This window comes from Schistocerca americana, chromosome 2 (assembly GCF_021461395.2).
Source record: "Schistocerca americana isolate TAMUIC-IGC-003095 chromosome 2, iqSchAmer2.1, whole genome shotgun sequence".
Lineage (NCBI taxonomy): Eukaryota > Metazoa > Arthropoda > Insecta > Orthoptera > Acrididae > Schistocerca > Schistocerca americana.
The window spans coordinates 190,349,586-190,362,999 of NC_060120.1; the positions used below are offsets into that span (position 1 = coordinate 190,349,586).

The 13,414-nt window shown below is 41.5% G+C and overlaps 1 protein-coding gene across 1 annotated transcript in view; it reads left to right on the forward strand.

The window, feature by feature from the left end:
- LOC124596341 (pre-mRNA-splicing factor syf2) overlaps positions 1-5,332 on the forward strand; it is a 62,552-nt gene extending 57,220 nt beyond the window's left edge. Inside the window, exon 5 of the mRNA XM_047135444.1 lies at positions 4,908-5,332. Coding sequence (XP_046991400.1) covers positions 4,908-5,073 — 166 coding nt within the window. The 3' untranslated portion in view covers positions 5,074-5,332. The remainder of the gene's footprint in view (positions 1-4,907) is intronic.
- The last annotated feature ends 8,082 nt before the right edge of the window (positions 5,333-13,414 follow it).

The window sequence follows — 13,414 nt, forward strand, 5'->3', positions numbered from 1 at the left end:
ACAATGAGCAGGCATGGCCATAGTGAGGGAGCACTTTCACTTACTCAGAAAGAGCTGGACAAGAATGCACGTACCATCCTCGCATGCCACCCGCATATGGCAAAGGCACTACCAGCACACATCAGGTGTGGGCAGACTGTGTAGCTCTTTTGACAACAGTGCGGTATAGAAACTGCGTGCCACTGCAAAACTGATCAGCAAATTTGACCGTCTGTCAGGAGCTCAAACCACCAAAAAGGAGGCAAAAAACATCAGAGTTGTTATCAATTTGACAGATAAAATGTACTGGATTCAGTTAAAATTTCAACCGTAGTGAAAGGGATGGACTTCACACCCACCCCAAGGACCATATTGAAATGGAACATTAGCAGCATGGAGGAAGCAATCCAAGGTGTGCCAAATTAGGAAGCAGAAAAGATCTTGTTGAAAACCTGCAGATTCATCAGCAATCCCGACTTCTGAAAGCAAACATAATTACTGAAGAATGGGAGGCTATCCACTTACAGAGATATGGCACTGACACAGTGACTCTTCCAAAGAAAATGCAATGGTGTTGATGCCCACTGATGATTACAGTCATAATATTGGCTCGCTGCTACAAGACCCAGCCTACAGGAAGCTAAAGAAGGATCCAGCCTCGATGATAACCACAAAAACCATGACTTTGCTGTCAAACTTAGTTCTGTAACCCAGGACACCATCGACAGCATGCCTGTACAGACTGCCAAAAATCCACAGGGAAGGGATGCCCCTTAGGCCAATACTCGATACAGTCAGTTCGCACAATTACTGATAGTGAGACTGAAAATATGTGCTTCAATTACACCTTAATTTTATTATAAACAAGAATGGTTTTGGAAAAATAATTTTCCCATCTTTAGATGTACAAGTGTAGTAATCAGCTATGAGATGGTCACATGCCATGGAGACCGGACTGCACTGTGCAACAGCCCGACATGTTCCACACTGTCATGTCCACCTTTTCCATAGCATGCCACCACCTTGCAGCTGACTGCTAAATTTATACACTGAAGATGACCTTGTGGATGACATCGGAAGTTCACTGAGGCTTTTTGCAGATGATACTGTGGTGTATCGAGAGGTTGTAACAATGGAAAATTGTACTGAAATGCAGGAGGATCTGCAGTGAATTGAAGCATGGTGCAGGGATTGGCAATTCAATCTCAATGTAGACAAATGTAATGTGCTGTGAATACATAGAAAGATAGATCCCTTATCATTTAGCTACAAAATAGCAGGTCAGCAACTGGAAGCAGTTAATTCCATAAAATATCTGGGAGTACGTATTAGGAGTGATTTAAAATGGAATGATCATATAAAGTTGATCGTCGGTAAAGCAGGTGCCAGACTGAGATTCATTGGAAGAATCCTAAGGAAATGCAATCCAAAAACAAAGGAAGTAGGTTACAGTACACTTGTTCGCCCACTGCTTGAATACTGCTCAGCAGTGTGGAATCCGTACCAGATAGGGTTGATAGAAGAGATGGAGAAGATCCAACGGAGAGCAGCGCGCTTCGTTACAGGATCATTTAGTAATCGCAAAAGCGTTACGGAGACGATAGATAAACTCCAGTGGAAGACTCTGCAGGAGAGACGCTCAGTAGCTCGGTACGGGCTTTTGTTAAAGTTTCGAGAACATACCTTCACCGAGGAGTCAAGCAGTATATTGCTCCCTCCTACGTATATCTCGCGAAGAGACCATGAGGATAAAATCAGAGAGATTAGAGCTCGCACAGAAACATACCGACAATCCTTCTTTCCACGAACAATACGAGACTGGAATAGAAGGGAGAACCGATAGAGGTTCTCAGGGTACCCTCCACCACACACCGTCAGGTGGCTTGCGGAGTATGGATGTAGATGTAGATGGGAGTATAATTTTCCCAAAACAGGTCACATTTATAATAAAATAAAGACACAACTGAAGGAGATATTTTCAATCTCATCCTGCAGCTCAGTTGCAGATGTTCTGTAAACAAAATCCTGTGGAATTCTGAATCGGCCAAATACCTGGTAACTCGTCTAAAACCCCTTGTGGGACACTGTAGTTACCATGTTGAGAACTCGTCTGATTTCATGAAAATACTTATGGACATGCACTCATGAGTCTTGATGTTACATTGCTCTGCAAGACTTCTTGGTGCTGCTGTGTCACCATTTCGAGCCACAAACAGTTAAACTCATTAAACATGCACTGACAACTATGTGCTTCAAGTGCAACAGAAAGTTTTATCAATAGAAGTATAGAGTGGCCATAGGTTCTGCTCACTGCAGGGATCACACATCTCTACTTGGTACACTGTGAGGAGATGGCACTTCTTCATTACGTTGATGATACTTTCATGGTATGGGAGCAGGGCAGACAGGCATTGGGTGAGTTTTTTGGCCACCATATCAGCATCCATCAAGACATTGCTTTCGCAATGGAATGATTGTCTTCCTTTTTTGGACGTAATAAGGAAGAAGACAGATGGTACACTAGGCCATTCAGTGTATAGGAAGAAGACATATACAGACCTATTCCTGCATGCAACAAGCAGCCACCTGCTGTCAACCAAAATTGTGAGTCTACTTGAAAAATCCACCATAAAAACGGTCTTCCTACCACCACTAAAGATGAAATAGTGGCTTGACTCTGCAAGAGACCCACTGAAAATGAATGTACATAGCATATACAGCATCACCTGTGAATGTGACCAGCAGTACATTGGGCAAAAGCAGTACTTTATATCGAAACAATGCAAGGAGCATTAAGTGCATGCTACTTGGGTAGGCAGAGAAGTTAGCAATAACAGTGCATAGCATCAAGGAAGACCACACCTTTAACTTTACAAACATCAATATGTTACGCTGTCAGCTTTTGGGACAGCATCATAAAGGAACTGTTGAAATTTGGGTTCACGAGAATCTGGTCACCAGGTATGAAAAATACCTGCAGAGTGCAGCATGGATTTTTTATTTATTTGTTTAATTTTTTTTTTTTTTTTTTTTTTTTTTTTTTTTTTTTTTTTTTTTTTTTTTTTTTTTTTTTTAGTGGCAATAAGACGAATGCACAGCCAGTATTTTCCAATTTGCAAGACTTGGCCAGAATCCCCACACAGAGATTGGACGGCTCATTTACTAGCTCCACCAATGCAGCCTCACTCCCTTCCCCACCAGCTGGCCTGTCAGTACAAGGTTGCCCATAACCAAGTGGAGGTGACCACACCACCAGTGTAAATATTACAGGATCCGCATATCTGGCCACTTCACCAGAAGATGACGAGTATGGCATTTGTGAAGACACCGTGGTGTTGTAACACTACCACCAGATGGGAAACACAAGAGTTTTTCATCAAATTATGATTTGTTTAAGTAATGAAACCTACTGTATTAAACACACAGAAAATGCAGCCATGTGCCGTGAATCACTCCAAAATATTCCCATGTTGACCTTTTTCAACACATAAAGTTCTGGAAATCAACTACTGCCCTCTTCAATTCTCTGAATGGAAACTGTTAAGGAGAGATTCTCCAGGAAGAGGTTAACTTAAATGCTAGAAGCTGATTATCATGGGTGGAATTGGACAGTCAGAAGACCAAAGTTTGACGTAGTTGGAATTAGTGAAGTGAAGAGCAAAGAACACAGATTTTTAAAGCTGTTTGTTGAACATAAGTAAAACAGAGCTTTTCCTTTTGCTGGCAGTGTACTAAAAATTTCATTTCTGAGCACGCCTCAGAGATCAACTCAAACCACTCTTTCCAAACTTTACCGAGGTGCTCTCATGGTATTAACACTCACTGGAGATATTCTGATTACAATGTTAAGTTCCTTTGGACGTGCATTAAATGTATTCACAATCGCGAATAAGGAAAACCATCAGCTGTAGAATGGAATGACGACAATGAAAATTTGTGCCAGACCTGGACTCAAACCCAGATTTCCCTCTTATTGCGAGCGGTCGTCTTATCATTTGGCTATCCACGCACGACTCATGGCCAGACCCAAACTTCCGTATGTTGTCAGTCGTGTGCCTGCGAACTGGGCTAGTACCATTCATTATGTATATTCCTGTACAGGTCAGATGTTGTACTTGAAAGTTGTTTGCCCTCTATTTGCAGAGAAATACGATATTGCAGTGCCTGTGTTATTCTGATTACGATGCAATGTTCCTTTGGACATGCATGCATGCAATGACTGATGAAAGTTGAGGCCTCAACCTTCGTTAGTCATTGTCCTCACCCATCCAGCTTCCCTGTTCCCATTCCAGCACTATACAGCCCTCATTCCACTATCACACCCAGTCTTCTTACTTCTCTCCTATTGTGCTGCACATAGCTGCCGTACCCTCTGTCTACCTCATCCCTGCATGCTCCCCTGCAGCTCTGCACTGTCTGCCAAACCTACCCTACTATCTCTCAACCTTCCTGCTCCATCCTCTTCCTTTCCACCACCCAGTCGCAACTCCCATCATACACTGGTGCTGCTGCTCACAGTGTGGCTACAGTTGCCTGAGACTGCAGTCGTGTGTGTGTGAGTTGTGTTTGCGTGAATGTGTGTATTTCTATCATCCATTTTTGGTGTGTGTTTCTCTCATCTATTTTTATGAATGCCTTATGGGCCGAAAGCTTTATTTGTCACAGTCTTTTTTTGTTATGCCTATCTGTGACTCAAAATGTCCACTGTATGGTGAGTGGCAACTTTCCTTTTCTTAATACAATTAAGTTATTCGATATCCATAATAAATTATCACCCAGGCGCACCTCATATGTTTTCCAACTGCAGTCTCTCTCTCTCTCTCTCTCTCTCTCTCTCTCTCTCTCTCTCTCTCTCTCTCTCTCTAAAACTTGGTTGTTCATCCTTTATTATAGGATTGCCAAACTCATTGTTCATCCTCTTATTATAGGATTGCCAAGAGGGAAAAATACAGCCGCCGCCGCACCCACAATGATGATGCTGATATCGATTACATCAATGAACGTAACATGAATTTCAACAAGAAGTTGGAACGGTTCTATGGTGAACACACAACAGAAATTAAGCAGAATCTTGAGCGAGGAACAGCTGTTTGAGTGATTCTGAAATACTATTTCCATCCAAAACTGTGTCACCTTACTTGGAACTCCTCAGGTGTTTGTTGTCAAAAACTATTTTTTTCGTGAATTCAGATTGGCTGATCGAAGAGTAATTAAGTGGCTCCTTCTTAACCATTTAGGATAAAAGGAGATACTGTAAAAATATATATGTAAAATAGTTATAAGTGATGTACAAATACAAATTCCAGGTGGGAATTTTTATCTGGAAAATAAATGTACATAGTGACACCATGCCGATCCTTATTTCTCTTCCATCTTTTTTTCTCCTGTAACATACAGCATTGGTGTAAATGAGATATTTGTCCTGTTGGGAATTTTTGTAGCTGTTTTAATTAATTCGCTAAAGAACTTGGTTGCAGATTTTGTTTGAAATGACTACTTCTTCGTTGTATTGATTTTTTACATGTTGAAAGAAACAGACAATAATTAACTTAAAATAATACTATTGCTTTCTAACCTCTTGATGATATTTGTGTGGAGTTAGGAGAAATGTATTTTATTTTGCTCAAATCGTTAAAATTTTTTGTAATCTGTTTCAGTGCATATAAAATTTTTGTTCTAGTTAAATAGAGTTATTTCAGAAAATGAATTATATTAGTTTCAGTTAGAAATAAAGTTTATATCCATACCTGAGAAGTCAATGTGTCTGCCTGTGACACAGAGGGTTGGCAGATCACTCTGCCTCGGGACAGTGGAGCAGCAGAAACAGTATTTGCACCATACGCATTTTTCTTCTGTCTATTATGAAGTGCTACCCATTGTGATTTGTATTTATACTTCTCAGAGGGTATCAGCATATTATGAGTTTACTTTCTGTATTTACATTTCACTATGACAAGTTACTGTATTGATGGAAATACATTTATACACTCCTGGAAATTGAAATAAGAACACCGTGAATTCATTGTCCCAGGAAGGGGAAACTTTATTGACACATTCCTGGGGTCAGATACATCACATGATCACACTGACAAAACCACAGGCACATAGACACAGGCAACAGAGCATGCACAATGTCGGCACTAGTACAGTGTATATCCACCTTTCGCAGCAATGCAGGCTGCTATTCTCCCGTGGAGACGATCGTAGAGATGCTGGATGTAGTCCTGTGGAACGGCTTGCCATGCCATTTCCACCTGGCGCCTCAGTTGGACCAGCGTTCGTGCTGGACGTGCAGACCGCGTGAGACGACGCTTCATCCAGTCCCAAACATGCTCAATGGGGGACAGATCCGGAGATCTTGCTGGCCAGGGTTGTTGACTTACACCTTCTAGAGCACGTTGGGTGGCACGGGATACATGCGGACGTGCATTGTCCTGTTGGAACAGCAAGTTCCCTTGCCGGTCTAGGAATGGTAGAACGATGGGTTCGATGACGGTTTGGATGTACCGTGCACTATTCAGTGTCCCCTCGACGATCACCAGTGGTGTACGGCCAGTGTAGGAGATCGCTCCCCACACCATGATGCCAGGTGTTGGCCCTGTGTGCCTCAGTCGTATGCAGTCCTGATTGTGGCGCTCACCTGCACGGTGCCAAACACGCATACGACCATCATTGGCACCAAGGCAGAAGCGACTCTCATCGCTGAAGACGACACGTCTCCATTCGTCCCTCCATTCACGCCTGTCGCAACACTACTGGAGGCGGGCTGCACGATGTTGGGGCGTGAGCGGAAGACGGCCTAACGGTGTGCGGGACCATAGCCCAGCTTCATGGAGACGGTTGCGAATGGTCCTCGCCGATACCCCAGGAGCAACAGTGTCCCTAATTTGCTGGGAAGTGGCGGTGCGGTCCCCTACGGCACTGCGTAGGATCCTACGGTCTTGGCGTGCATCCGTGCATCGCTGCGGTCCGGTCCCAGGTCAACAGGCACGTGCACCTTCCGCCGACCACTGGCGACAACTTCGATGTACTGTGGAGACCTCACGCCCCACGTGTTGCGCAATTCGGCGGTACGTCCACCCGGCCTCCCGCATGCCCACTATACGCCCTCGCTCAAAGTCCGTCAACTGCACATACGGTTCACGTCCACGCTGTCGCGGCATGCTACCAGTGTTAAAGACTGCGATGGAGCTCCGTATGCCACGGCAAACTGGCTGACACTGACGGCGGCGGTGCACAAATGCTGCGCAGCTAGCGCCATTCGACGGCCAACACCGCGGTTCCTGGAGTGTCCGCTGTGCCGTGCGTGTGATCATTGCTTGTACAGCCCTCTCGCAGTGTCCGGAGCAAGTATGGTGGGTCTGACACACCGGTGTCAATGTGTTCTTTTTTCCATTTCCAGGAGTGTATTTACTGACAAATCATGCTGTGCTGAAATTATTTATAATGGTGAAGCAAACTCAGAAAAGATGTGGAACATTGTAATATATCTGTATAGGAAGTATCATTGACATAAATTAGAATTAACAATGCTCAATAATAAATAAAAATCAAGTGTGCAGGACACAATATTTCATGTTGTTACTTTATTTCATTTAAGAACAACAGTGCCAAATAACTGCGTATTGTTACCAGCAAAGAAGAAATCATGTTATTTACAATTAGAAGGAGGTTTCTAAATCAGTATTGAGAGTTTCTGAAACAAATGCTATGTCATATTGCTCTTATTCAAATCTTTTTTGTATCTGTAGCTGTATCTTCCAGTAAAATCATATGTTCCAGTAAAATCCATCTCGGTAGCGAAATTGTCTTTGTGACTATTTGCCTCATAGAGGATCATTGTTCAATTCCCGGTACTTGTCAAAAGTTTTTCCTTTGTGGGATGACAGGAATGGTGGCCACTCTGCCTAGTTAGAATAATTGAGCAACAGGAGAAGTACTATTTGTTAAACTTTCCCTGCTCATTGGGCTTTATAATCCTGAATCTGTAAAATATTTATTGAACACAATGTTATGCTGCCACTCATTTTTAGTTTCTTCAGAATGAGTGATTAAGCACTTACAGATCCATTGCAGGTGCCACTTCTGTCTCTTCACATACACAAAAGCTTTAAGCCATCATTGATTCTATGTATCACCTCTACTTTCATAGGTGCTCAGTAGAATGTACATAGTATCAGTCTGCATGCAGAATGCAAAATTTGTTTGCCTCATATCCATCCACTGTCTGCAGCTCAGCATTGTAATTGGCAAAGTTAGCTTCTCCCACGTCCTCCTATTTCAATTAAGAAATCGACAAATAATAGTGGCTGTGATTCAGCATGGTTCCCTATCTTCTTTACTTGCTTATCTGCTGCTCAACGCCTTAATTATACAATGAATGGTTAGCTTCACTTCTTGTATTATTTGTTAACAAGTTTTTGTTCACTCTCAAATGCCGCTTACATGAAAAAAATGGTATTGTGTTCAAGTTATTTAGGATAAAAAAATAATAAAATGTATGACATCCATCTGGGAAAACCTGAGCTACTATTAGGAAAAAGAATAGCATTGTAATTTTTTATTAATTAAGTACTATTAAATATGTTATTGTGGTCTTCAGTCCAGAGACTGGTTTGATGCAGATTTCCATGCTTCTCTATCCTGTGCAAGCTTCTTCATCTCCGAATAACTACTGAAACCTACATCCTTCTGAATATGATTAATGCATTCATATCTTGGTCTCCATCTACGATTTTTTTTCCTCCACACTTCCCTCCAATACTAAATAGGTGACCCCTTGATGCCTCAGAACGTGTCCTACCAAATGATCCCTTCTTCTAGTCAAGTTGTGCCACAAAATTCTCTTCTCCCCAATTCTATTCAATACCTTCTCATTTGTTACATGATCTACCCACCTAATCTTCAACGTTCTTCTGTAGCACCACATTTTGAAAGCTTCTGTTCTCTTCTTGTCTAAACTATTTATTGTCCATGTTTCACTTCCAGACGTGGCTACACTTCGTGCAAATACTTTCAGAAAGGACTTCCTGGCACTTAAATCTATACTTGATGTTAACAAATCTCTCTTCTTCAGAAACGCTTTCCTTGCCTTTGACAGTCTACATTTTATATCCTCTCTTCTTTGACCATCATCAGTTATTTTGCTTCCCAAATAGCAAAACTCATGTAATACTTTAAGTGCCTCATTTCCTAATCTAATTCCCTCAGCATCACGTGATTTAATTTGACTACATTCCATTATCCTCGTTTTGCTTTTGTTGATATTCATCTTATATCTTCCTTTCAAGACACTGTCCATTCCGTTCCACTGCTCTTCCAGGTCCTTTTGCTGTCTCTGACAGAATTACAATGTCAGCAGCAAACCTCAAAGCTTTTATTTCTTCTCCCTATATCTAATTCCTACTCCAAATGTTTCTTTGGTTTCCTTTACTGATTGCTCAGTATACAGACTGAATAAAATCGGAGACAGGCTACAACCTTGTCTCACTTCCTTCTCAACCAGTGCTTCTCTTTTGTGCCCCTCGACTCTTTATAACTGCCATCTAGTTTCTGTACAAATTGTAAATAGCCTTTCACTCCCTGTGCCACCTTCAGAATTTGAAAGAGAGTATTCCGGTCAACATTGTCAAAAGCTTTATCTAAGTCTACAAATGCTAGAAACATTGGTTTGCATTTCCTTAATCCATCTTCTAAGGTAAGTCGTAGGGTCATTATTGCCTTGTGTGCTTCAACATTTCTACAGAATCCAAACTGATCTTTCCTGAGATCAGCTTCTACCAGTTTTTCCCTTTGTCTGTAAAGAATTTGTGTTAGTATTTTGCAACCGTGACTTATTAAACTGATAGTCCGGTAATTTTCATACCTGTCAGCACCTGCTTTCTTTAAGATTGGAATTATTGTATTCTTCTTGAAGTCTGAGGGTATTTCACCTGTCTCATCTGTCTTGCTCAACAAATGGAAGAGTTTTGTCATGGCTGGCTCTCTCAGGGCTATCAGTAGTTCTAATGGAATGTTGTCTACTCCTGGGGGCCTTTTTTCAACTCAGGTGTTTCAGTGCTCTATCAAATTCTTCACACACTATCATATCTCCCATTTCATCTTAATCTGTGTCCTCTTGCATTTCCATAATATTGCCCTCAAGTACATCTCCCCCGTATAGACCCTCTGTATACTCCTTCAATCTTTCTGCTTTCCCTTCTTTGCTTAGGACTAGTTTTCCATCTGTGCTCTTGATATTCAAACAGGGGGTTCTCTTTTCTCCAAAGGTCTCTTTAATTTTCCTGTAGGCAGTATCTATCTTACACCTAGTGATATATGCCCCTCTCAGGAACCACAAGTGTGCCTGGCCTCTCAACAGATACCCCTCCATTGTGGTTGCACCTACGGTATGGCTATCTGTATTGCTGAGGCATGCAAGCCTCCCCACCAACGGCAAGGTCCATGGTTCATAGGAGGGGTGTCACTATTACAAAATAAAAAAACCTTTCTCGGCTACCACCAAAGCCTATAGTATCTGGTGTGCACCATCTACCTAATTTTGCAGAACATTTAGATAAAAGTAAATCCACCATTTCTCCTGAGAGAAACACACACAGCTGAAAAGCAAAAAGGAGTCCAATACTGTCAGAACAAGGAATCTAGTTTTGTTTAACTCCTTTAATGACCTATGGAAGGAAAAAATCAACAAAATTCAAGCTCATATGGAGCCTTACTGAAAGTCAAGTTTTCCACACACCAGGTAAGGGGGAAATGATGTGATTCCCAAAGTAATCTCCTACACTTCATAAGGTGGCTTGTAGAGTATGAAGGTAGATAATGGGAATCTCTGGTTGGTCAACTCCCCCTCCTCTCTTCAACCATCTGATTACATACAAAAGAGTGAAAAGTTAAAGGGAAAGAAAAAGAAAAGCTCCTTCAGTGAAATGATAACCATGCTGTGTGGGGAACATTCCTGTTACTGTTTTTACAGGAAACCCATTTAAAACATACATAAAACTTTGTAACAAATAGAAGTAACCTCACAAGTGACATCCTCAGCAAGGAGAGGGTAAGGGTGAAGTGGCTAGTTTTTCTCCCTTCTCCTCCTCCTCCTCCTCCCCTCCCCCCCCCCCCCCCAAAGTAAAGAATACGTAGTTCCAAACCTCTGCTTTTTATAACTAACTTGCAAGCCATTAATTTGTCTGTACAGAAGCATAACAGACAACTATATGCTCCCTATAGCTGTCTTTGTATGAGCTATAACTCTCCTAACTCCTCTAAAATATCTTGGATCATCTCTTTGAAGCAGACACTGCAATCCTGACTACAGATGGCTTGCCTGCCACAATAATCATTGCTAAAATGAGTATGCAGCTTGTAGTTGAGGAGCAACATTGTTATACTTTCTGCAAATTGTCTTGTCCTCACATGAAGTATGTAGAGCCCAAAATTGCTGTTATTTAAAATATCTTAAAGGGTTTGATATGTAGGTGTAGACCCTAAGCAGATAAACTCTTGTTTTTCTACATGTTTTAAAGGATTGTTTATAGTACAAATGCTCCTGTTCCCTACGGTTTCCTACAGTTCAAATTTTGTTTTCCATACGAGTGACATGATCAGATAAACATTCTTATTTGACTTCACTCGTTTCCATATCCATATGTCTTTGCTGTAATTGAGCATGTTTTGCTGCTCATCTGAATCGAACCACATATATGGTTGCTGAAATTAAGTAACATAGCCTGATGCGAGTTACCAGCACAGATTTATACTGGATCATCATTATTTTTCTACTCTAGAAGGAAAGGTAGCATTGTAGAGGCAGTCCCTACAACTTCTCTTGTCCTTCCATAACTGTTGTTCATTTATCTCATACCAGTTGGCACTTTGAATTTTGAGATTGTTGGACTGGCCTCTACTCCCTTTCTAACCATGAGTTGAGATGTTAGGAACTACATACTAAATCATACTCAATGTCTTCTTAACAGAGGACAGAGTGCTGGTGTGGCAGTCTTTTGTTATGCTGTCCCACCTTCACATGAGAAATTTCAGTTTTTACTCCAGTGACAATTTTCCAGTTTGGAAACATCTTACAAACAGCAGACTGAAAGAAAACAACCCAAATGAACTGTCTGTGTTTAAACATAATTCAACCTGCTGGACGTATCTGTTGGTTGTGGTCACCCGTATTTAATCTTTCCTATATTTCACTAAATAACGTCTCAGAATGGCTACTTAGACAAGTCCATCCTTTTCCAGATTTGGACTGTATTCTATCTGTAATGACGTAGGATGTTAAACTCTAATCTTCATCCTTTGCTTCTACTGAACAACAAAACAGTGACTGTGAGTGGATGGATCACATCACTACCATGATCCACTGTGCTGTTGATATGTCACTGATACAGTTTTCAGACCAACTCAGAAGACAATGTATCCCTTGCTGGGCAATCGGGACGGTTATGAAACACTGAAAACTCGGAACTATTTCAACCACTAAGAACATTAGTGTTAGGGTGGCACTAATTTGTTGTTGTATGATTAAGGAGATGCATAAGACATATTTTATAGTGGTTCTTAACTACTTTAAATTTGAAACTTCCTGGCAGATTAAAACTGTGTGCCGGACCAAGACTCGAACTCGGGACCTTTGCCTTTCGCAGGCAGGTGCTCTACCATCTGAGCTACCCAAGCACAACTCATGCCCCGTCCTCACAGCTTTACTTCTACCAGTACCTCGTCTCCTACCTTCCAAACTTTACAGAAGCTCTCCTGCGAACCTTGCAGAACTAGCACTCCTGAAAGAAAGGATACTGCAGAGACATGGCCTAGCCACAGCCTGAGGGATGTTTCCAGAATGAGATTCTCACTCTGCAGCAGAGTGGGCACACAGTTATAATCTGCCAGGAAGTTTCATATCAGTGCCTCTCTCTCTCTCTCTCTCTCTCCCTCTCTCTCTCTCTCTCTCTCTCTCTCTCTCTCTCTCTCTCTCTCCCCCTCTCCCTCTCCCTCCATCCCTCTCCCTCCCTCCCCCCTGTGTTTGTGTTTGTGTGTGTGTGTGTGTGTGTGTGTGTGTGTGTGTGTGTGAGAGAGAGAGAGAACAAAAAGAGGAATATTTTTGTGCAAATTATGCCAAGTAGAGTATTTACCATAATTTTGTACTGGACGTAAGTTCCTTACTACTAGAAAAAATAAATCTGTAGAAAATCCGTAGTGAATATAATTATCTGTTGCTCAGCACTTCTATTGTGTGACTAGTGATGTATGTATTTTAAATAATTATTTATAGGAACATAAAATATGGAAAGAGAGAAAAGCTAACAGAATGTACTGTCCCTTCTAGAATTCACTGAAATTAATTATGTGTCAAACAGGATGATTATGTGTAAACAGCATGCATAATTTTCTTTAATTAAAAAGCTATTATTATTTGCTACTCCAATTTTTAAAGTCA